General features: G+C 41.6%; 1 protein-coding gene and 1 long non-coding RNA gene across 3 annotated transcripts in view; one reads left to right on the top strand and one right to left on the bottom strand.

Moving 5' to 3' along the window:
• Window positions 1–6157: 6157 nt before the first annotated feature.
• KCNV2 (potassium voltage-gated channel modifier subfamily V member 2) overlaps window positions 6158–25446 on the bottom strand; it is a 34749-nt gene continuing 15460 nt past the window's right edge. Inside the window, exons 2-3 of one of the 2 annotated variants that reach the window (XM_005488274.4) lie at window positions 11035–12659; window positions 6158–7657 (exon numbers count right to left, since the gene is read on the bottom strand). In XM_005488274.4, the coding sequence (XP_005488331.2) occupies window positions 7382–7657; window positions 11035–12474 (1716 nt within the window). In that variant the 5' untranslated portion in view covers window positions 12475–12659 and the 3' untranslated portion in view covers window positions 6158–7381. Of the gene's footprint in view, window positions 7658–11034; window positions 16261–25446 lie in introns of those variants that run through there. The other variant, XM_074532277.1, reaches the window with a different exon arrangement.
• On the top strand, window positions 9771–18397 carry LOC113459439 (uncharacterized). Its single transcript, XR_003380665.2, has 4 exons — window positions 9771–10056; window positions 14497–14551; window positions 16149–16232; window positions 17250–18397. It is a non-coding gene; the product is annotated as an uncharacterized LOC113459439 (long non-coding RNA).

Here is a 25446-nt window from a genome sequence, read left to right as displayed (position 1 = left end):
GCCTAAAAATTAAATTATAATAATCTGATATTAAAATTGGTACCTTTTTAATTTCTTACACGTTTATGACAGATTCTTTGCTAGAGTTCTTTGCTTTAATCAATAGATATTTGCTTTTGGTTTCTTGGAAGAAATCTGTACTGCCCATTTAACATTTGGCATTATCCGGTTTAAGATCATTGCTAAAACTCATCCATTTTGCCTCAGTGTGCATCACATTGCTCAGCTGCTGTGTGAAAACAGCAGAGTTCATTTACCCTTAGCCATATTATTTTTCCATTGGTTTCCTTGTTTTCTGCATGGGGTTTAAAACTCTTGCATTGAGTTGCTCCCTTACATTCACCATTATGTAAATTGCACTCTCTTTTTCTCTTTTAGTAAGTTTTTGTTGTTTAAATGCCATTGTATGGTTTTGTGGGTCTTGTTTTAAGACCTGTACTTTTAAGATGTCAAACCTTTTTAAAGATGTGTAAATAGTAAATACCTTGGGTTAACCATCTAATAAAAGAGGAATAGGTATTCCTGGAAATAATTGCTGTTTAAAAAACACTGATATATCATAGAGGGTCTTTCACCTTTTCTTTTATCCCTGCAACTCTTAATTTCAGCAGTTCAAGTTTTACTTAACATGATTATTTTCCTGTAAATGTATACAGAAGGTCTAGCCCATTTTACATTGGCATTAAAGCAGCCAGTAGGATGTTACACGCTGTTCTGCGTGGAGGGATTGAGGGAAGGGAAAGTCACTGATGGCTGGAAAGCTGGAAAATTTGTGAGTTAAATTCATTTATCAGCACTAATTCCTTGCATATGCCCGACTAAACATCACATACTTTTGTGGTTTTCCTCTTGCAGTAGTCATATTAAAGTTTTGTCAAGGGCTATACTGGCTGAAGTGGATTGAACCATCTTGCCATCTGCTGTCATGGAAGATGGTTTTAATTGCTGGATTCATACATCTTTCAATCAGGATGTGTCTTACAAGTACACTTATGCTTTACACAATGCAAAAATCCTACTGATTTCCACTGTTCTCCCCACAACTGGTTCTGCCTGCCATTCAGCTCTCTTGTCAGTCTGTTCTCTAACTGGAGTCTGTCTACATGGATTGCATCTTTTATTAGAATTTAAAACCAAAAATAAAATGCACAGAGGAGAGAGCCTGCAGGACCTCTGGGTATACAGACATAGACAAGCAGGTGCTATAAGCATTGAAGTAAGAAGTCATCATAAAGTTTTTACCCCTTGCAAAACAGATACACTTGTGGGGAGAAAAAAGAAAATTGATCCAAAACAGCCAACCATCACCACCAACAAAAAAACAAACAACAAAAAGAAGAAAAACCCAGGGTTTATTATTTTAATGATAGACTAAATTATAAGCATCTCTGAGAAAACATTTTTTGGGGAGAAGAATATTAAGTTGTTGTTATTATTATTAGAATTAGTTAAGTATGTTGTGGTTGTTAAAGTTTCTGCTCCCAGGCTGTGGTGAGATGAACATCAGCTGCCACAACACTTCCATGTTCACAGCATGGTGATAGCACCACTGTTCAAGGCAACTGTTCTTACAGTTGAAATTCTTTCAGAGGCTGTTTTACAAATTGATATTACCCATTTTTCTCTGTAGGCATTTTCAATTTTTATGGGTTTTTCCCCACTGTTTATCTAAACAGGTAAAAAGATTTAGAGCCTCTTTTAAATTCTGTATCTTTTTATAGTGGACAGTGAAAAAAATTAGGCAGTATCAATTAAAGATGTGTGGCATATGTCTGAATTGCTTGTCTTCAAATGAATTAAAAATGGTTGAACTTTTACATTACTGTAAACACTCCACTCTTGGTGACAAGACTTCAGGCTTTGGTAGACTGCCTGAGGAAGGTGCAGCACAGCTGGCTAACATGGCAGGCAGCAGGCACCAGACATTAAGGAAAGGGGGGATCTGGCAGCCTGTAACCTCTGAGCGGCAGCAGTGAACAATGTTCCATGCCAGGAGCGGTTCTTCCCACAGGGAGACCCACCCAGCTGCTTTGTCCTGCCCTGAAGAGGGCCCCCAGCACAGCGGAAGGTGCTGTCACAACCTGCCTGTGATTTCCTGAATTTTCCTGAACGTACTGGTTTTGGGGGGTTTTTTGTTGTCTTCTTTGTTGTGTTTTTTTGTTATCTTTGGGGTTTTTTTGTTACCTTCTTTGTTGTGTTCTCATCGTTGTCCCCGTCCCCTCCCCTCCCACCCCCAGCCCCTGCCAAAACTGCTGAAGAAAAAGGTAAACGTGGTGGCCTGAAGAGCGGTAACTGAGTGGCAAAAGACTGGCTTTAAAGTATGGCACTTGCTTATCTAGTTATTAATGATGTCAAATTATTTTGCTTATAAATCGAGCAAATCCACTTCAGGAATTTGAATGACAGTACAGAGTAATTTTTTAGAGTAGAACTAGAACTCTGACAAGTTTTATTTATTAATAATCTCTATCTCAGGACTTGTAGAAAGCTTTAATTTTTCTCAGCATATTTCCATTAAATTAACTAAGTACATAAAAAACTTCTACCTCTGACCTTTCCCTATTTTAGTCCTAGATAAAGGACTGGATTACAGTCAAAAGGCATGTAATTTTTATACTACCAAATAAGTTAATAAAAGTTTTGTAATAGCAGATAAGCATATTTTTGCATGATATAAAACCAGAATGTTCTTAACAGTTGAAGGGGTTTGTTAGCAAGGTGATGACTTTTATTTCTTAGTCTTATTGACAGTAATTATATTTCATCAAAAACCTTGAAGTATTCCTAATTGATATTTTAAAAATTTCACTTAGTTTACTTACCATATTTAAAGACTGAATATTGCTATTTGCCTTTGAAACCTGGGAATAGTACCAGATGTCTATTAATCCATGGTGCACTGTAGCTACCCCTTTAAGTGCTATCTTTCTGAGTGAGAAAAGCAAACAGCTCCTGAAATGCACTGAAAAAGTGATGTTCTTCAAAGACAGGATTTGTGCAGAAGCATATTCTAAGTTAAATTCTTTCCACTATCTCATGTAGGGACAGACTCTACATTTCTACTATCCTCACCCGTATTTTAAAAAAAATGTTCTTCTTTCTTTTAATTTTTTTTCCTCTTTACTTTTCTGGTTTTTTTCATCCCCTTTTCCCCAGTAATTCCCAGGACTAAATTAAGTAGAAGAAACAATACTTGGTTCTCCTAAAATGAAGCCAGGCCATCCAGATAAACTGACTGTTTCTTTGTCTTACAGAGACACCATGTTTGCCAAGTCTGTAGGAAAAATAATGATAGAATATATTTTTCTTCTCCCTCTGGGTCTCATTAATATCTGCAATTAGTTAAAATAGAAGACTCTAGCATAGCCATATTTAGAGAGATTTCTAATTTCTCAGTAGTCTGAGAATTCTCCACCCTGTTTCTCCAAACCTTAGTTATGCCAAATTAGCATCTCATAAAAAAAGACTGTCTACTTTATCTTTAGTAGTATTGCCCATCTTGTTGTGTTTAAGCGTGTTTTCCCTTGATGTGTTATTTCAAAACCTTTTGATTGCCAAAGCCCTATGGAATGCAAGTAACCACGACAATCATGACTTTACTGTGTTGTTTTTGTATGCTATCATGTCTACCACTTGACTGTTTTGTTTGAGTAATTTAGGGATAGTGATGCCACTGAAAGTGGTACAATAAATGTGGTACAATAAATTAACTAAGTCTTCTGTGGGAAACATTGTGTCAAAAAGAAAAAAAAAGGCAAAAATGCTTCATTCTCTTTCAAAACCAGTTTATACAGGTTTGCACAGCCTTCTGTAGGTTCTTGAAAGTCTGCTGGCTGGAGGTCCCCTTTGTATGGTAGGAAAAGGAGAGAATTTGCGGAAGGATCTTGCTGGTTCCCATCTACACAGGAGGTGTAACAAGTGGTGGCACTGACAGAGCCCTGAGCAATCCAGGCACTGTCTGGCTCCTATAATGGTACCTCAAATTTAGGCAGAATCTTTCCTATTTAAATGCACAACTAATGCTTGTCACCCCTAAAATATGAATAGTTGAGCCAAAGGCAGAAGAAAACTGCATAAAATAATAGTGCCTACCAAGCACTAACTTCTAATTTTCTGGAAAGTGCTCCAATTCACCTCCTCACTGCATCAGACCAGAGTTTTCCAGTTACTGCAAAACAAAAATGCAGAAATTTTCTGTTGTCTTATGCTTAGTGTTTCACTGCCAGAGGCGTGTCCTCTGGGCTGCACACTTCTAATATATACCTTGTGCCAACTCTAGTGCTAGTCAGAGCTCTTGGCGCTGAGCCTGGTTGTGAGCCAAGTGAGAATCCATCCCCTCTCCCCCAAAGAGTCACATTTGTGTGCTGAGTCAGTGCACAGAGTAGTCGGGGTAGTACCAAAGCTGCCATCTGCGAGATGGTGGGGCTAGATGACAGATGAGGGGGCAAAGTGCATTGAGAAAAAAGACAGTGGAGCAGCTGCTAGGTGAGCTGAGCTGCCCAAAGTGTGATGGCCTTGGTGCTCAGGGCACTCAAATGGCACCTGGTGGTACTGGTCACAATGTCTCGTGCTTCTGGAGGGACAGAAATCACTCTCTGTGTCTGGCTGTGGTTTTGGCCCATAGCCATTAGGCTGTGAGGCACTCTAAGTTTTTCTTTCATGTGTTGTTTTACCTTCATGTGTGGAGACTCTGGGTTCCTTCCAAACTAAAGATTGCTTGGGCCAGAGGAGGCTGGGTGTTTGGGAAGGCTTTGCTGCTTGGCCAGGGTACTTTCATAGCTCTTTATTGCAGCAGGGCCTGTCGTACACTCCTGTCCACACAGCTAAGTGCTGGAAGCATCAAGCTCTGTGGTGTTCTTTTACTGTCACCTTGTGGGCCATTATTTACCTAGTGCAAAGTGGAACAGATTCAACTGGAGGGCTGCAACAGACCCTCTTCAAGCTGCATTTGAGCAGTTAGAGCAGTAGTGATTTGTGCATTGAAATCTTATTGAACAGATAAAGCATTTGCCAAGGACATTAAATTCTGACTCTTGATTAAGAGACAAGACTCCTTTTTCTTCTGCTTGAGTTTGCTGTGGAAAATCTATTTCATTACATATCTTCAAAAATATCTAGTTGAATAGGTCCTGCAGGTGAGGCAAATGGGATGGAAAACAAGACTAGTGATCTTTGTCAAGTCTGAGGCTGTGACAAAGTCCAGTCTCAGCAGAGTTAGTCCTCAGGCTCTGGATGTCTGCAGGTGGCAAGAAAAAGGCTACTGAGCCTGCCATGTAAGGCTGAGCATCTGCATCCTATCTGCATGGTCATGCAAGTATGAATTCCTTCAGCAAAGAAACCGATTTACAGTATCCTGTATTTTGGAAAATGCAGTAATCACCAGGTTTAAAATACTTTTAATGGGTCTAAATCAATTTGCATGTTTAATATAAAGCGTTTTTGTGTTTTTGCATGCTTGTAACTTGTCACCTCACTGAACTGAAGTAAGAGGTTTCCTGTGGTTCCTGGAAGCTTCTTGTCCCGTTGTTGCTGTGCAGAAGGGCTATGCAAATTCCCTAGAGCCAAAGCAATGCAGCTATTCTTCTCACTGAGTGCCAGGATTATGCATTGTGTGCAGTCCAGAACAGCAAACATCTATCACATTGAACTCCCAGGGCTCAGCTGTGCCTTAAAGATGTGGTTTAGCTTTTAACAGAGCTGATCAGCACACAGTGTTCTGACTGTCATTCCTAAAGAACAAAATGACAGATGGGCTTATGATACATTCGTCTGGAGGTAGAGAATGAGAAGAGCAAGTTGGTTACTAATTACCTTCCCACCACTGAAAGGAGAAATGTCCCCATGCTTGACACAACTCGCATGGATGTGTCAAAATTAATGAACATTTTCACCCTCAGCTGTCCCAGAGTGAGCTTCACACCATTGTGTCCCGTGTGGCCCTGAGATCTTAATGCAGCCATTTGCATTCATCAGGGCAGCACAGACACAATGTGAGAGTTCAAGAGTTTTGAAATGCATCTCTGTCATCAAGATGCTTTGCAGGAGTGCTGCTGACTAACAGCCATGGGTCATATCAGTGCACTGTTACTGTTGATCCATTTCATTACACGTTTTTTCTTTCAGATCTGTTATTCAGATTACTGTTTTTAAATTGGGATGACTGCTCTTATGTAAAAAATTATTCCTGATAGTCTCAGAAGTAATACATAAACTGCAATTCCATCTAATTATTGTTGATTTTATTTTTTATTTAAATTTTGAGATGAGATTAGATACATGAGAAATCCCGTCCAGCTGTGCAAGAAGACACAGTAATCTTAGGATATAAGGTACTCCTGGGGATGAGCTAAGGTGTCAGGATTGTGTCCCTATGGCTGTATGTACCAGACAAATTATCTTGATTTTAAATAATGTTTAAAATTTGTTACAGTGAAGTGCCGATAAAATCCTTTGTATGAATAGTCTTTGAGAGTTGCTACCCATGTATTTCCTTTGATTATTTTAAAATTACAGCTTCAATACTTATGTTCCTTGACAGGTCTATTATTCTAACAATCCAATAAATAGATACATTAAATATTGCAAAATAAATTATTACTTAATCCTATACCTAAAAAGGATTGAGTTTGGAAATGTTTGCAGATTTGATCAATGAGATTTATCAGCTCAGACTCCAGAATTCTTCACTAGTTCCTGTCATACTGAAAGATGATTATAGAGGTGGGGTGGTGGGAAATGCTAAAAACAGTGCATTGCTTGACTAGGCATGAAAACAGGAGGGCTCATTTGCAGGGCTGCATTTGAAAAATAAAATTAGAACAATGAAGCATAGTTATCTGTCAATGGAAACAGAGGCTAACATTTTAGGGATTATAGCTGCTGCTAATATTTAGGTAAGTGCTCTAGGCCATTTTCCTCTAATTGAAAGCTGATGTAAAACCAATTTAAGTGACACAGTCAGTATATCAGGTATTCTATTAGTTGAATTTTTGACACTGCCATGGCAGAAGTAAGGTGGCTGACCCTTAATGACAACAATTTGTTTTGTGTTTGTACAATTATGGTGGGTCTTTATTGTCAATCTAATCAGTAGCAGGGGGCTATATTTTAATGTGAGACTTATTCAGAATGTTTAATTTGAAGGAATTAATTTCAGAGAGTTGATGAGCATTCAAGTGCTGCTCACAGGCTATCAGAGTTAAAAAATTCTGTTGTTTTAATCTGAGCCTTTTAAATTTTGAAAACAACCCCCTTCAAAACAGATTTCACCATCTACTTTTGTTACTTTTGGCCCTTTTGGTTTATCTTTTGGCTGCTTTGTTTTTCCCTTTTCTCCTCCTGCTTCTTGGTTGCCTCCCCATATCCAAAGAAGCACAAACTATCATTGCTGTGACAAAGGGTGGGGTGCACCTTCTCCGCAGCACTCAGATATTTTCCTCATGGCTCTCCGTGTGAAGTCGACCTTCCCTCTTTCTTTCTTGAGAGCTGTGTACTCATAGGCCTTCAGCTTGCTGTAATAGTCTGAGAACTTATTGTAGAGGATGGAGATGGGCATGCCATTCAGGATTATTCCAAAAGCAATGCAGAGGAAAGCAAACAGGCGTCCAAGGTGCGTTTCTGGACACATATCTCCATATCCCACTGTAGAGATGCTGACCTACAGGCAAACCAACACACAGCTTATTAGCTGAGCTAAGTACATAGACAGACATGTTTGCTGATCAGGGACAAGGTTAACTCTTTTTTAATTTGCATTTTAACTCTAAAATATTCTGTGCTGCTTTTGTGTGTGTGTGCGTGTGTGTGTGTGCCTGTGTGTGTGTGTGTCTACTAGTTTTCTTATGCAAAATATTCCTAATTTTAAAAAAAACCCCTCTCATGGAATAAAGAAAGACAATGGTTTGACACCATTCAGGAGGATTTTTAGATTTTGACCCTGTGGAGGGAATTCCCAGACAAATTCCATACCAGGCTGTCCAGAAGGTGAGTTTGTTTGGCTGTAGGGAGAGGATAGATGTGGCTCCCTAGCCATGCAAATCCACTGATAGCTGCAACCCTGCTCCCTCATCATGTCACTTGGAACAGATGTCCTGTTTCTAAATCCACTGTGCTGATAAAACGCCGTATTTGGGACTTATCCTCTGGTTTGTATTTGAGTTTTACCTTTGTTTTTCATATGCATTTTAGGAACTAGTGAAAACACACAAAACCCTTCAATTAATTTTGAAATAAATTTTCCTATTTGCCTTATAGAAAGAAATTATACAGGACTTCAAAGTTACTACATGAAATCCCCCTTAATGATTACATACCTACAAGGAACTGTAGCCTGGAAAGTTTTGCTTGTAGTGTATGGTTGCAATATGTAAAGTTATAGTGTTAAATAAATACACAGGTGTGTAATTTTTGCTGAAAGTCCTTTTGAAGAAGGATTTAAGGGTTGTTGAAAATGTTTCAGCTTTGGTTGTTGAATTTTTTGCGTTTTTTTTTGAGAGTGATGGTGTTTAGTGTATTTATTTTATATGATTCTGAACAATTTGACAGCTCACTGTGTACATACCCTTACATTTTTCTTCTCAGCCAATATAATTTTCTCTTTCTAGCCTATGGATATATGAGAGAACTGTTTTATGGGTCCAGTGCTACACCAAGTACTGAAATATTTCCATTTTAAAATTCAGATTAAAATTAATGGATGTTTGATTATGGAGATGCTGCTACATTTGAAAAACCTACTCTCAAACAGTCAACATAAGATAACTCCTAATTTATTTAGTTTCACTGCACACATTTTGATGTTTTATATTTTTTACACTGAGTAAATATAACTTACTTCTTTCCTGGCAGGTAAAACTTTCATGTTGCTGTCACCTCTCACTTTCTGGTCTGTGCAAGGGACTTTTTTTCAGCCAGTGAATTTTATTTGATTTTTTTCACAGTGTCTCAACACACTGTATATATCTGCTAAGCAGTAACCTAAAATTCTGACAAAAAAAAGCCACAGACAGTAGGACTTTGACTGTAATGCCCTTGTGGCTTAACACTAAAATAAGTTTTCAGAAAGTCACTGTGTAGAGTTTGTCATCTTCTAAAATGGTAAATAGAATGATATTTCAAATTAAGAAAACATTAGAGTTCATGAGACAGCACTGGGTGAGCACATTTTTAGGATGCACCTGGTGCTTCCTGTGGAATAAAAGGGATTAGTGATTTGGTTTAATGGAAATTAAGTCACTGGATTTGAATGATAATACAGGATAAATATCTCCAAAAATAAATACTGAGATGAAGGCAAGATGTTTATGTCTACCAGCCAGGACAAAAACATTATCCTGTGATAAGATTCTGTACCATTGGCATAGTTTTATACATTGCCTGTAACAGTTTAGGAGGGATGCTTCTTCTCCTGCATGTGTGAGTTGGTGAATACTGTTGGAATTTTATAAAATCCAAATGATCTAGATATATTAATTTACAGTCCTGAAATTCAAATGATCTAGATATATTAATTTACAGGCTGTCAAAAGTGTTTTATGCTTTGGAATTGCAATGTGCATGACACAGCTCCTGTTTTGAAGGCACTTGCTCAGTTAAATAGGCCTTTTTCACCTAGCCATATAAGTTTATTAGGAATATCTAAATTATTATGGTGTCACCACTTTGCAAAAATGAGCCCTAAAGATTTTGCATATGACCTGCATGTTCAGAAGACAGAGTATTTTAGCACTGTATGAATCACCAGTGTTTTCATAGCCTTTGTATATCACTTACAGATGATCTATGAAGGTCAGATTACAAGACCTTCTTTCCTTTATTCACTGATTTTTCCATCCTTACATGGCCCATGGAAGGATGGAAAAATCAGTGAATAAAGGATATTCAGCACAGTTACACATACACATGTGCACACATATAAATGTGTGCATCTATGCTTGTCTGTAAGGCTTTTTTTCTGCCATGTGCTGAATCACTGCAAATGTGTGGTAAACCACCACATCTCATCGTCCATGGCTGAGCCAGCAGTGCAGACCTTGGGCTCCAGGATGGCTGGCCAGGGTAAGTGACCTTGAATGGGTTGGGATTACTGTCTGGTGGGCCTCATATGCATCTTGGGGCATCCAGTGTCAGTGCTGATCAACCAGCCTGAGATATTATAACTCCTATCCAGTCTATTTGCATGAGCTTTTTTCTCCAGGGAAGTGACTGGGACAGAGCCAGACCCATAGCCATGCCCAGGGTTCAGAAGTGCTCCTGGGGCCCCACACAGAAATAGACTGTGCAGGTTGGCATCAGCTGCTGCAAAACAAAATGTATGTAACAGTGGTCTAGGACAAGCCTTAGGGTTATGGATGGCCAAGGTGTGGGTCCTGTGCCTTCCCTCAGCATTGACAATGTCTAGCTACCCACTAGTTTCAGCTACGGTGCTATAAATACAGACATGTTCTGCAGCACAGCAGAGCACAATCTCTTGTGTAAAACAACTGTTGGTCCTAGTGAATTTTTAACAGCCAGAGTTCTGGGACAGCTTTCACTTTTAAAGTGTGGGTGATCTGACTGTAGTTAATAAACTATGTCTCATCATCTTGCAGTTTTATGGGTTGCAGAAGACCTACACATAGAATAAGAACAAAAATCCTGTTTCTAGTGTGCCAAATGCATGCATTTTTCCCCCTATTGTTTTGACAACACTGACAATGGCACTAAATTGGGAAATGCTTTTTTTCCCCTGTCTTTGATCGCTTCTTCTTTAAAAGTGAAAATACTGTCTGCATTTGGAGATATGGGAATTTCAAGACCACCTGCCTGATTGTCTTGATTTAAGCTTACAGAGAGGTGAATGAGTGCATGTGTGTGTGTGTCTGTGTGCACGCAGGCATGCATATGTCCTGTAAGCTCAGAATTCAGAGCAGATGTTCACTGATCTAAGCCTGTTGTTTTCAAGACTGTCAGCAACTCCAGCTGGAAGGAGAGGGGAAGGGGAAGGGAAGGAAGGGAGGGTCTCTTTACTCAGCAAGGTAAGATGTGTTTACTTACGGCAGCCCACCACCAGGCATGGGGAATGCTGGTGAAGTTGGTACTGGAGACATCGTGCTCCACTGTGTAGACCATGGCAGAGAAGGCAAAGATGCCCATAGCAATGAAGAGCAAAAGGCAGCCCACCTGCTGGTAGCACTGGCGCAAGGTAAAGCCGAAGGCACGCAGCCCTGTGGAGTGGCGGGCCAGCTTGAGGATGCGGAAGATGCGCATGAGGCGCATGATGCGAAGCACTTGTCCTACCTTGCTCACTCGCCCCACCTTCTCGATATCGTGCTCGTGTTGGGAGCCCCGACCCCGGGGCTGGTCATCGTCAGTAAAGCATTCAAGCAGCAGCTGCAGATAGAGGGGCAGGATGGCAATGAGGTCTACTGCATTGAGGGCACTGCTGGCAAAGCGGCGCAGGTCTGGGGTAGAGACCAAGCGCAGCAGGTACTCCAATGTGAAGAATGCAATGCACAAGGTCTCCACATGCTCCAAGACAGGCCGGCTATCCCCACTCTTCCAGTCTACCTGCTGCATCTCCTCTACTGTGTTGAGTGCCAGGGCCACCACGGAGATGAGCACAAAGAAGCTGGAGGCCACTGCCATCACTTTGGCGGTGACAGAGGAAAAGGGCTTCTCCATGAGGTTCCAGAGGCGCCAGCGCTGGGGCCCGTAGTAGCGCATGTGGCGGAAGAGCTGCTCATTCTCCTCAGCCTCTGCCTGGGAGCGCAGCTCCCGCTGCACCTTCAGCTGCTCGCTCAGCTCGTCGCGGCGCTCCTCGAAGCAGATGCGGCAGCAGCGGGGCGTGTATTTGAGGCGCACGCCCCAGTAGCTCAGCTCCTCCAGGAAGCTGCGGGGGCACAGCTCGTCCCTCACCCGCAGCACCCCCGAGGCATAGAAATTGTACACCAGCTGGAAGACAGCTGGGTCCCGGTCAAAGAAGTACTCGTCCACCTGGGCAGCGTAGTCGTCGCACAGGCCCAGCTGGCAGCGGCGGTCAGTGGAGGTAGCCAGGCGGCCCAGGCGCGTCTTGGGGTAGATGGCCACTGCCTGGTAGGTGAGGCGGTAACTCTGGCCACCAACATTGATGTTCAGCACGGATGGAGTAGATGATGTGGCTGGGGATCTAGAGGAAAGAGCAGGGGAACAAGGAATAAACGATGAGGCCTTGCTTTCGCCCTTAAATGCATCTTCATGTTGCCAGTTTCCTTCTTCTTTCTCTTCATCTTCCTCATCTTCATCATCCACATAATAGTTGTAATTCCCCTCAGGTCCTAGTTGCAGCAGGGGCTGGGTGTTCAAGGCAGTGGTGGCAGAGGTACCACTCTGCTTGTCTACATGAAAGACTTCCTTTTCCTTCCCCTTGCTGGGCCGCAGAAGGATGTTCGGTGCTTCCATCTCTCTGCCTTTATGTTTTTGGAAAAGAAACTCTTGCTGACTGTTAAACTGCAACATAATATTATTCCTTACTCTTCTCCCCTCTTTGCATTCACGCAATCAAGCGGTTAACACCAGTCCTTTTCAACTCTGCAAAAGCTGGCAACGTGGTTTTCTTTCCTCTTTATCTCAGAAGTATTATGCACAGCAGTAGCTCTGCATATGTCTCCCTGCTGGCCACCACTCCAGTTGTTGTGAAAGCTCTGTGTGGGATATAGACACATGAAGACTGCTGTTGACCGTTTTAATCTTGCTGACAGCAAAGATCTGAGTGCTTAGAGGAGGGGATTTAAGGGCTATTATCCTGTTCGAGCCTCGTTTCCCTTAGGCTGTGACGTGAATGATTATGGATCTATAAATCTATGAAAAATCAGTAGGGGGGGAAATCCCCTAAAATTTTATTGCTAATAAAATCCACACATTTTCCTATTTAAAATATATATGGATTAAAAGTAATCTGAAATAAAAATGTATGAGGGCCAGAGAGAAAGAGAGCAATACAGATTTCTTTCATCCTCATGGGCATAGCATGGCTTGGCTTTCTTTAATGAAAATAATGAATAATTGATATGCAGATAAAGGGCAGGAACTCACTGGTGTATCTCTTAAAATGTTTTCAAAAGGTGAGGAAATAAAAGTAGTTTCATTTTATTCACAGTTAGAATACCTCCATTTGGTTAAGAGCTGAGGAATATTTCAGTCTGTGCCTGAAGCTTTGAATGTACTCTGGGAGTGCAGGTCTAATGTTCTGCTGGGCTCAGTGGAAGCAAAGGGCAGAGGTGTGAAGGAGTTTCCAGCTTCAAACTCTTAATGAGCTGCTGAGAAACAGCATAAAGCCAGTCTTGTTTCTCTTGCAGATGGTGTTAGTGTCCTATAAAGCTGCAGTGAGTAACTGGCAGGACAGGAGAGAGGCTTTCCCTGTGTTTGGATGGAGGTTTCATCTTCAGCTCTGTTGGAGCTGGCATCAGCAATTCCTGTAACAATGACCATCCCCAAAAACAGGTTACTTCCCCTTGTCACTGGGAGCACTTCAGCTAAGCTGGAGCTCCTGAAAAGCAGGGGATGCACACAACAAAGTGCTGGTTCCTTGTGCGTGCTCTTAGCACCTCACTTATAGCTCCTAAGCTGCAGCTCATTATTCTGCCTGTATCCAGGCTGGTGCAGGAAGGGACAAGGCACCGGAAAACTACCAATTTTGGCAACATCCTTGCAGGTCTGTAAGGCCTCCCATGTGCAATTCTGTATTCTGCCTTCTGCTTGCAGCTCCCTTTCACATAGACTGCTGGGACAGTGTATCCCAGAGCACTGCAGCAGTGCTTTCCCTTTGCTGTACTCAAGCTCCCACTCTTCTGGACTGATCTCAGGTTCTTGCTCCTGCAGACCCCAGTACTGTTGTTTTGGTAGTCCTATGTGAAGCAACTGGTGCTGCTATGACAATGTCTCCTTCTTTTTTCCTGTTTCCTTACCTCCAGTTATAGCTTTTCTATTTATATTTAATAGTTCTTGACAAAATGGAAGATGCCACAGCTGAGCATTTTGCAATACTTTTGTTCTCAGTCTTTGTTCTGCTGAGTTGATCACATGAAACTCTTCAAGGTTTCTTTGAGTCACACTGTTTAAGGCCTGAATTATTTGTAATTCATATTTAACTCTGCTTGAGAGTGAATTTGTCTCCCTTGCCTGTTCTCTTTCTTGATGCAAGAGAGGCAAGCCCCCTATTAATGGGGATTGTCAGCAACTCTTTAGTTGGAAATTTGTCCCAGTTTTCAAAAAGGATAAAAAGAAAACTCTGGAAGTTATGGGTCTAGCATTTTCACTGCAGTGCGTGGTAAAATCATAGGGAAGGTTTTTCTGGGAGTTACTGAAAAATACTGTTTGAGAGAAAATGCAGTCATTACAGTGAGCATGGGTTCACAAGGGAAAAGTCCTGTTTGACCAATTTAATTTTCTTTTATGTCAAAGTAACCTTAGGTGATCAAGGGAAGCCAGTAGATGTGGACTGGTTTTATTTTACAGAGATTTTTGTTCTGTCTCCCACAGTACCCTGCTGGATAAACTGCCTGGCACACAGCTACTGGAGTCCACAACACATTGTGTGAGTAACTGGCTGGTGGGTCAGACTCAAAGGGTTTTGGTAAATGTTACGTCAGGCTGGCAGCCAGGGACCAGAGGTTCCTTAGGGCTCCATTTTAGCACCAGTGCTCTATAATGTTTTTCTAAAAAGATGTGGATGCAGGGATCAAATGCACATTGAATAGGCGTGGTGATGTTACTACACTAGGAAAAGTTTTGGACTCCCTTGAGGACAGAGAGGCTCTGCAGAGAGAAGTGGGTAGATTGGAGATTTGGGCAACTACCAACCATTAGGAACTAGACAAGATCAGTCGCAGGATTCTTCACTTGGGATGGGGTAATCCTGGATGTACAGGGGTTTGTGTTGGTGGACCCAAGCTGAGCATGGGTCAGCAGTACCCTGGCAGCCAGGAGGGCCACCCGTGTCCTGGGGACATCAGGGACAGCATGGCCAGCCAGGCAAGGGAGGGGACTGTCCTGCTCTGCTCTGTGCTGGGGCAGCCTCACCTCCGGTGCTGGGGGCAGCTCTGGGTGCCACAATAAAAGAACATGGAGCTATTAGAGTGTCCAGAAGAGTGTGACCAAGACGGGGAAAATTCTCAATGGCATGACAGGCCACTTGATTTCCACAGCTTGGAGAAGAAAAGGCTGAGGTGACCTCAGGACAACCTACAACTTCCTCAAGGTGGGCAGTGAAGTGAGAGGTGCTAATCTCCTCTCTCTGGTGATCAATACAGGATAAGGGGAAATGGAATGAAGCTGCACCAGGAGAAGTTCAGACTGGACATTAGGAAAAGGTTCTTCATGGAGATGGTGGTCAGTGATTGAATCACGTTCCCCAGGAAAGAGGTCACAGCACCAAGATTGTCAGAATTCAGGGGCTGTCTGGAGAACACTCTTAGTCATATGGTTCAATTTCAGGTAGTCCTGCGAGGAGTGGGGATTTGGATTCAGTGATTCTTATGAGTTCTTCCCAAACTGAGATATTGTATGATTCTCTGATTCTATGGATAGAAGAAGAAATGTGAAAACTTAGCAGTCAGTAACATTGGAGAATGCTATCCATTGCTATCAACCTGACAGTGCTCTGGGTACCAGCTTCCTGAAAACAGGATTTTAACAACAGAAAACTATACTTAAAATGGAGTGAGCAGATGGGTCTTTGCAAACCTTCATTTTTAGGAGTGCTGACTTTTCCAGGATAGGGCACTGTTGTAGTAATACAACTGTAGATATAATGCTCTTTCACTGAGCAAATCAGCTTCAGAATTGAGTGTGTGTGCTTTTTCTTGGTTTAAAAATAAGAGAAATTTTAAATTAAACTTGCTTTAAAGAATTTATATGATCCTATAAGGCTCAGTTGATTAGTTCCTACCTCATGAGGAATTTTTTGTAGATTAGTAGTTTTTTAAGGTCAGAACAGGCCTATAAGATCATTTGTTCTGACCTACTTGAACAATGACCCCAGAATTTTGTCATTTTGCATGTTTCAAAGGGTCCAGCCAGGCTCTTTCCTTAAGATCCAGTGACTTCTGAAGCTAAGTTGACCATGTGGGAAATACTGCTAATGGTGATTATTAGCAATGTAATAATTAATAATGTCCTGTTTATCCTTTTAGGGCCCTCAAGAAGCTGTGTAATAGGACTGAAGGTAGACTGACTGACTGCAGTGTCTGCTAAAACTGTAAGGGGTGACTCAGCAAGTAAGAGAGTTAAGATTATTTTCTGTCTGCCCACATACCAGTACTTTGTAAGAGGGACTGTCAAAAAAAAAAAAAAAAAAAAAAGAAAAAAGAAAATGGATTTTTTTTTCAGTCCTGAGCTAGAGCTTTTCCAAAATACCAGATCTATGCAGAGCTGAACTAACATTCACTCTATGCTTTGTCTCCACTCAGTTCAGTTATTTAGATTCAAATGCAAGGAGGTAAGCAAGAGGACCTGTTTTGCTCTGTAATGTCAGGTGTCTTTGCACCCTACCACCCCGGCAGACTTTCTCAGCCATCAGAATGCCATGCTGTTGCTGAACAAGTGCCTGCCTGTTCACTTCTTTCTCTATTTCTGCTTGTTTGGTTTTCTTTTTCCCCCACTTGCCAACGCTGCAGCTGCGGCCAGCCAGACAATGCTAGGAAAGGATGAGTAAGTGGGAAGAGAGGCTTTTTGAGGGGTGGGATGATCAGCGTCATCTAGTCCATCTCTTCCTGCTTCCAGGGAAGAGCTCACGTGCCTTTGCTTCACTCATCAGTGTTGCCTTCTTCTGGGAGGGAAAAGCACAGAGAATGACAGCTACAGACCCTGAGAAGAGGCAGAGGGGCAGGCTGGGGTTGTGGTCTTGTCACCTGAGCGCTGAGGCTGTGCCATCCAGGGCAGCAGCAGTGGTGTGTATCCCAGGGGTGTACCAGCTGACTGCAGCAGCACACCTGAGCACAGGCACCCGGGATAAATGCCGTGTGCTCCCACTGCTGCTGTGCATCAACCTGTCCTTGTCAGTACCTATTTCCGCCTTGGCCACTCCACATTATCACTTTTCTTTCCTGGTGAACTTCTGCTTAGTTTTGTAAATTGCAATTTTTTTAAACAGGTAAACCTACAGTGTTTAGGTGCTACAGCAAGTCAATGCAATACAGCAGCAAATACACATGCTGCTGTATTGCATTGTGACACACACAAAAGTAACACTACCATATTCCCTATCTCAGTGAATTCATAATCCTTTTTTACAGATGCTGAAGAACGAAATGATTTAACCTGGAAACAAGCAGGAGAAGAATAAACCAGTATGTTCGCTATTTCATATTGCTGGGCTTTCCACTAGGCCTTGCTTACTGTGTGTGGTGTCTCATTCATAAACATTAGCAGCTCTTCAAACACAGGCAACTGATGCCAGCCCTGCAGTGAGCACAAACAAACAGAAAAAACACACAACAGCAGCAGTGTGAAATACAAAGTTGTGTTTCATGTCAGGTACAAACAGGCGATGTGTGTAGTTGTGAATGTGAAATGTGTGGACCCCAACAATGGGAGAGCTGTGAATTGTAATAATAACTGAAGAGAATAAAGCATGGAAAAAGCCTTTGAACCTATCTGTTGTTTGCAAATTAACCCTAGTTGATTTAGGAGCATTGGAATTAAAGTGTTAAAGAAGTTGCTTTTTGCCTGCATTTAATCCATAAAGAGTTCTGCAATAATAACCTTTTGAAGTATAATTTTAGAATATTCCTTGTGTCCTTGAAACTATAGTTTTGGAATATATATAAAGGAAATATGCTTATCTCATGCATTATTGAAGCAGAGAAAAACAGCTTGAGAAAGGAAGATGAACATCACCTCAAGGGTTTATGTTTTCTACCGAAGGGAAGCTGGACATCACTGTTTAGATTTATAGTCTCTGCAATTAAAAGGTGGACCCACACTTGGGGAGCTGGACCCCACCAGATGGGATTCGTCTTTCTTCTTTCGGAAACTGGATCGTCACCATCTGGGGATACTCCTTTGAGATATATCCTGAGAAACTAAGATCACAATAGTGTATAGAATCATGATGTAATAATTTGGAATAAAAAAAATTGCTGATGAGTAAAAAAATTGCAAATAGAAACTGCTGAAAAAGCTGATGAGTACCCCTATAAATACTTGTAACCCTCAATTATCAGTGTGCAGTTGGAGGGAAAACTTCCCCCACTGTACCCAGTGCTGTATTGCTCATACTTTACCATATTAAATAATAAATTGATTGCTGCTTGAATATTGGCCTAGTCAAGCTTCTTATTCATAACAGCAGCAAGAAAAAAAATTTACTGAATGAGTGGGAATGAGTATGAACTATATGTAAAGAAACAGTAAATATGCTGGAAGCAGAGACTGAGTCATGGCAGTAACACATTGCTAAAGCTATGGGAGGAGTGACTTGTGCAATCAACGGCTTTACATTTTCTGAGCATTACAGATTTCTGGGAATAGACAGTTCTCTTGCTGAGAGAGTCGCCAGTTTTGCTTTGAAATCTTTTTCATATCACTGAAAGGGAGGAAGTATTGATGTGTTTATGCAGTGTGTCCACTTCCTCTCTCCGCCTGGAATTTATATTTTGGGTTTTTTTATTTGTTTTACTGTTTCCTTATGTATGATAGAGGCACTTTTGACAGGCAGCATGCAGTAATACAGCGCTTTTTTTTTTTTTAATGTGAGAGGCCCCTGCAAAACAACCATGCTGCTATATAAAGAAAAAAACAGTAAAAAAAATCAACAGCAATAAAGTCACAAAATGGAAGCCACAGATGAAGGTGTGGAACAGCACCAAACAGCCCTTCCTGGCACAGTAAGCAGCATGACATGCATTCTCTTTTCAGATTTCTGGATCACTGGTGGGCTAGACATCAATCTGTCCTATGAATTACAAAGAGCCTACTGAGCTTGTAAAGTGTGTCATTCTGGTACTGTTCCAGTCACCCTTCCATTTTTTTACCCTGTTCAAATTCCACCCCTAGCAAGAACCTGCCACCAGGAACACAAGTCTCAATGTGACATAGTTTATGGTGATCCAAAAATCAAGAGCTCAAACAGCACCAAACAAAAAACTCCAGCCAGTCAGCCAACCAACCAACCAACCAAATTCCCTCTGCCCCATGCCACCTTTCCCAGAAAAAAGAAAAAAAGAAAAAGAAAAAAAGAGGTGCAAAATAAGGAGATACATTAACCTTGGACTCCTCTTGGTGGCATACTGGTGAGTTGGGTTGGACTCAGTTACAGAACAATATGATAGATACATGTGTCATGGCCTCTGGATAGAATTTTGTTTTGATTTATGCATTCTGTCACACACTGCTCTGAAAACTGCTTGTTCTTTTCTTAGGCTTTACTAAAAACCAGCTAGCAACAGGGAAAAAACCCAATTCATTTGTGCATGCTCCTTGTAACAGGATCACACAGAATTAGAAAGGACTTAATGCAAGGCACATATCCAGGAATAGCCTTTTCCAGGTTCTGTCCTTTAACAAACATGTCCATTGCAATAACTTCTTCCATTATTCCTTCTTGTTTCCTTGGGTGTAACTGGCCCTCCTGAGCCTTTCTTATACGAGCACTAGCAGTGATTGTAAATTAGCACAGCTTACCTGTCTCCTTAACATTTACTTGCTTTTTTTGCAGCTGAATTATCCTTATGTGCTACACCTGAAATCTGAAAGAATAGCTTGGCATCTGCCAGATCTTCCACCAGAGACATATCTAGCTTCACCCCAGCATTACTTTTAAGTAGGGGAAAAGGGGGCCACACTCCCTGAAGTGAATTTTCTGACCCTAGACTTTTAAGTCCATAATCCATAGTGATTTTTTAAGGCTGTGCTGTTGCGAAATTTAGTTTGCTTCATGTATATGCATGCCACACCTCTCCCTCTCTCTCTGAGTTTAGACTGCAGCTGCATGGCCTCTGCTTTTCTGACATTTACCTCTTGCTTCCTTGTCCTCCCCTGTTGTATCTGCTCTGTACTGCCTTGGTCCCACCTCTCTGCCTGTTCTACAGCAGCATCTCTCCCTACAGAATCAGTGACACCAGCTTTCCTCCAAGTCAGGTGTTTATATTCCTCTTGAAGACAGCATGCTTGAGGGCTCATCTCTCAGCTTCTTTATGAGCATGTAGTGTGCTCTATCATGATGAAGTTCAAAGAATACAAAGGAGTCTTTTACCAATGCTGCAAAATTATTAGAATTTCCTTACACACAAGAAAGATTGGCTAAAAATAAACCAGCTGCTCCTTGAACTTTTCAGAGGAAATTAGATAACTTTGTGCAGTGGAAGAAAATATTTCAGTCATTACTGAGATTAATTCAGTACTAATTGTGATTTTAAGTTCTGGGGGATATTTTCCAAACATTAACAGATTTATAATAAAGCTGCACACAAAAGAACAAATTGGTTCAGGGGCAAAAAATCTTTTGCAAGCCTGGATTTTAGCCAGTTTTTGTGTATGGATGTTTGCATACACACATATTTTATGCATATGTATGCAAATCTGTCAGCAAGATTGCTATCCTTATCCTAACCATGTGCCATTTGCCAACCACTTCAATGCAGTGAGCATTTTGGGCATTCATGAACATATAGTTTAGTGATTTGAAAAGGTTATCTTTTCTTTTCTTGCTGTGGCCGCACACTGCACTGCCCTGGCTTAATATACAGGCTAAACTTTTCTAGAGAAGATTTCAGTTCTCAACTCTGTACTTCTCTTGCCCAATGCAATGCAATACCCCAAACTTTTTTTCTTTGTTGTTCTCAGAAATTGCCATTATTTGGAGAGTGAACAAGATCAAGAAAAGATCTTTAGCTGATATTGTCTCTGAAGATATAATGAATATGCCCTTGAAAGTATTGAAAGTATTCCTTTGATATTGACTTCTGGTAAAAAACAAGTAATTCCTTACCCTACCCTCAAAGTCTGGCAAGAGGAAAAAAACAAGTAGAGCTGCAAAACTGCAGAAGGCTTTCAAATGTGACAGAATAACAAGCGCCTGTTTAAGCTAATCACTACCTTTGTCAATTACTGATTTAAAAATGGTCCTGAAAATTTGTTCTTTTACAAAATACACTGTGTTCTGCTGTTTTAAAAAAGATCATAAATCCCTGTTTTGTAATTATGAATGTTAATTTTGTAATGACAGGTTAATTGCAAGATGTTTTCTGCCAAACTGGAGTTGCAGACCTTTGTACAAAAGATGGTCTCTTGAAATTTGCTTGGAAGAGAGTATTTAGAAAATATTCTGCAAAAACATGATGTCATTGCTATTGCGAATAACTATTGCACAAATAAAGGATCTAGACATCTTAAAAAACAGTATCAGCAGACTTGCATTTTATCTCTCTAAGTAGCCTCAGGAAGGTAAAAGATGTATTGAAAGGTGACTCACAGTAACTTTAATTTGATCATGAGCGACCTCAGGTAATCAGAAGAAAAAGTCAGGCATAGGTGAGCTTTTCCCTCATGCAAGTGCAAGTGAGTGGCATAAGTGGTGAGACACAGTTGCTGGAGTGGGTTCATTGCAGCTCAAACTGGGCACGCTGAAGCTAATGTCCAAAGTGTGAGAGAATCTTATTCACCCTGTGTGAGGGTGGCTTAGCAATGAGCTATTGGCAGGGAGGCAGGCAGGAAGGAAGGCAGGGGGGAAGGGGGAAGGGGGGAAGGAAGGAAGGAAGGAAAACATTTCCTAAGCTGGCACTGAGTGATCTGAGGGAGCAGTAAGAGGAAGAAGAAATGCAGTCAGGGCAGTATACAGTTCATTCACAAATGAGGGGTTTTGGGAGAAGCAATCCATACATAACTAATTAATAATATCTAATGTAGGTTCTTGGCAGTGTGGCAAACGGAGATTTGCCTAAATTGTCAGCACCTCTGTTTGAAATCCATTTGAGGAGCTGTAAAGCACAGTACAAATGTAATGATGCTCCACGTTAAATTTTTTGTATGGGTTTTTGTACCACTTACAGGACCAAGGGTATGGAGGTAATGGCCAGGAGGTCCCTTCCAGCATGATCTTTGCCCTGTGATTAGTCAGTCATTTGTGATGGATCAGGCACACATGCCTGTGTGATATTTTCCTGCCTCAGAGACCATATGGTCCAATAGTCATTTTCATATCCTGTCACTCAGTGATTTCCTTAATATGTTCTATACAGATCTCTTTCTTAGTAACTTGCTAAAATCCCCTGCTAGGACAAGTGGGTCCTGAAGGACAATTCTCTGTCACAATTCTGCTTCATTAGCTGCATTGGGTTATGTCTTACATCATTAACTGTCTGCCATCCAATGTTTTACTTTGTTACCAGTTTAATTCTCCACTGGCTCATCACTGTACTTTTTACATGTATCTTCACAGCAAAACTTGTCTGTATGGGGTCAAGGGGTTCAATAATCTGCCAGACATAATTTAGCTATGAAAAGTGTGGGATGCCATTGTAGAGGGAGATAAGTGTGAGGATGGAATGGTAGGGAGCAGTGATTGCAGATCAGAAAGACCAGAGGAAGCAAGGAAAGAAGGAGACTTGATGTAAAACAGCATATGCAGAGGTATTCCTGTTTAAAGATATAACAGGAAGTCAGGCAGGCGAGGAGACAGGGAGACATCATACCAAATTGCTCACAGATTCCATAGAGTGATAAAGAGGGTGCTTAAAGAGGGCATTCTTTTCCTTACTTTCCCTTCTGCAATGAAAAAATAAATTATCCACTTTGTGATACTTTACTGCTCTACTTCTCTCAGGTTGCACTCAGGATTTTAGCTACTGCTGGGGGCCGTGTTCACAAGCCCACCAGCACTAACACAAGAACATCACCACCAGTGGCATCTTCAGTGGAGGACAAGACTAGTAAGAAACCTTGGTCTGCTGTCTTTTCTGGTTGGAAACAGTAAGGAAGCCTACACCTAGTAACAAGAAACTGCTTCATCTCTGCGCACCAGGGGCACAGTAGTGGAGGGCATCAGCATAGGAATGATAGTTTATGGCTAAGGAATACTGAGGTACTGAACATTGAATAACAAGGAAGATGATGAAGAAGCACCAAAATCCATCCTCACTGAAAAATCCCAGGAAATACAAAAAGCAATGTGGTTCATCCAAAATTAATTATCATCGGAGCTTACAGCAAGAGGTAAAGTAAGTAATGCACATGTAGGAGAAGGCTTACAGTAGGAGAGAAATTGTTGTGATCCTGTGATAACCAGTAGTCACAGGTCATCAGTTACTTCACCTTTTCTAAGTCTGTGGTGGGTTTTGCAGACCTTGGCGAGAAAGCCTAATTTTTAGAAGATGAGAGATGTATAAAGAGAAAGTTTCTCTCTGTACTGTTTTCCTACCATTTGTTTTTCTGAACCTTCACAGAGGTGGCTGCCAGAGCTATTTCTATTTTTCCTGGCTCTTCCTCCATGTTTCCCCGTTGAGATGAACCAACATGTTTACACAGAGTCTGCTGGAGGCACGGCAGTGCATGGCAGTCATGAAGCATCACAAGGCAGCTCTGAACTTGCCACATATGCATGGGACTTTGTGTAAAGTATTTTTCTTAGAATTAGATCACCATGTAGAACTGTAAGCTGAGGCACTGGCAGTTCAGATGTTCCCACTAGTGTTCCTCACTTCAGCCTTCTTGCTCCTGTCTGCTGCCGGTGACCACAGCCTGTCTTGAAGCCTATGGTGCTCCATTGCAAACAGTGATTTGCATGCATTTTGAAGGAATATTTACCTGAGAATAGGAGGGACCTGGCATACATTACAATGTCCTAGGTTGCTTTCCTGGTGCTCAGAATTATGAACTGCAGTTAGTTTTGTTTTGGCATGAACCATGCTTTAAGCTAAATCCTGATCTTAAATTGACTCAGCAATATATCTTTGGCTCCTGGATTTCTCTTTTTATGATTTTTTTCTAATTTTCTTTTTCTTCTCAAATGTGAGCAATTGCATATCCATCCTAGGCTGGTGGGACTAAAGTGTAATGAGCACAGAAAAGATATTATAGCCCATTTTGGTAAGTGAAGCGGCACACAAGGAATATAAATTACTTGACTGCAGTCTTATTTATAAATTGAAGAAACATAGACACATAATACATTTAACTACAGATGGCATAAATCAGTCAATTTAATTTAAAGGTCCAAGTTACAGGGCACTAAGGGGGGAGTTTGGAGTGCTAGGGCCTGTGGCATGGACAGAGGGGAACTGTCCGGTTTATCTCGGCTGTTTGAGGGGCCTGGAAAGGCCCGAGGTGGCCTTGGGGCAGCCCGCGTATCGAAGGACGAGAAGAGGCTTCAGTTCTTCTTTCGGTTTTTATGTTTATTAATTGTTTATCTAAAAGATGTTCTTTCAGCCGAACAGAGATCTGCTCAGCAGTCAGCCATGAGCACACTGTCTGCCCTCCGGGGCAGCCACCTATCTTTATACCCATTGTTACGTGTACAATATTTATCATTTTTCCCCAATACCATTTATTCTTATAACTCGGTGCACTTTCAGTAATAACCAATCCGAAAGTGCCACCATCACCAAAGAAGATGGAGGAGAAGAAGAAGAAGAAGAAGGACAGGACACACCCCAATTCCTCCATCTTACTCCTCTAAACCCCCCTGTACATAAATCCTAAACCCTGTGTCTCACCCTCTAATTAACTAATCCCTTCACCATTCACCCCGGTGAAGTCCTCCTATCCTCATCCTGTGTAGGGTCAAAGTGCAGCCACCAGACACTTCTGGCAACATTCCAGGAGTCCCGAGCCCCCCAAGGGTGGTCTCGGTGGCTCAGCACCTCAGGACTGAGATCTTGAGATCCGACAGGGAACCTGCCTCACGCTGCCACCACTATGTCCCTCCAGCAGCAGCAGCACTGGACTGCAACCTTCTGCTTCCCAGGGAGCAACACCATGGTAAATCCAGCCCATACCCTGCCTGGAATTGTTCTCAGGTTTCTCTGGGAGCCTGAGTGCCTGTACCCTCAGGTATCCCTTGGGATGGGCAGGGATATCTTACTCCCTAACTTGGTGCCAGGGGAGGACCACAGAAACATGAGTCTGCTTAGAATGGTGGAATGAGCTAAATCATTTAGGTGGTCTGTTAGGTTGTAATGGAAAGCAGGCAGGTTAAACTGGCCCTTGAAACTCAGCTGAATTTCAAGAGTATAGAGTCCATCCTTGACTTGATTTAGACAAGCTAAATCTACACCCACACATGCTCAGCAGTGGTAGAAGAAGCGAATCTTCCGCAAGCTTGATCCTCTGTCTGAAGAAATCCATTTAAGTCATCATGATATTGTGCATGCCAGAAGGGAATCCTGCTTTAGCTGCAGTTCTAACAAATTATGGCATGATGGATTTTTAGTCCATTTGAGATAAACTTATGCCTTCAAACTCAAGACAGTATAAGACTTAAGACATGCATACTAA

The sequence above is a fragment of the Zonotrichia albicollis genome, chromosome Z, assembly GCF_047830755.1.
Source record: "Zonotrichia albicollis isolate bZonAlb1 chromosome Z, bZonAlb1.hap1, whole genome shotgun sequence".
In the NCBI taxonomy this organism is placed as follows: Eukaryota; Metazoa; Chordata; class Aves; order Passeriformes; family Passerellidae; genus Zonotrichia; species Zonotrichia albicollis.
Note: the sequence above shows the minus strand (reverse complement) of the source record. Positions and strands in the feature narration are given on the sequence as shown.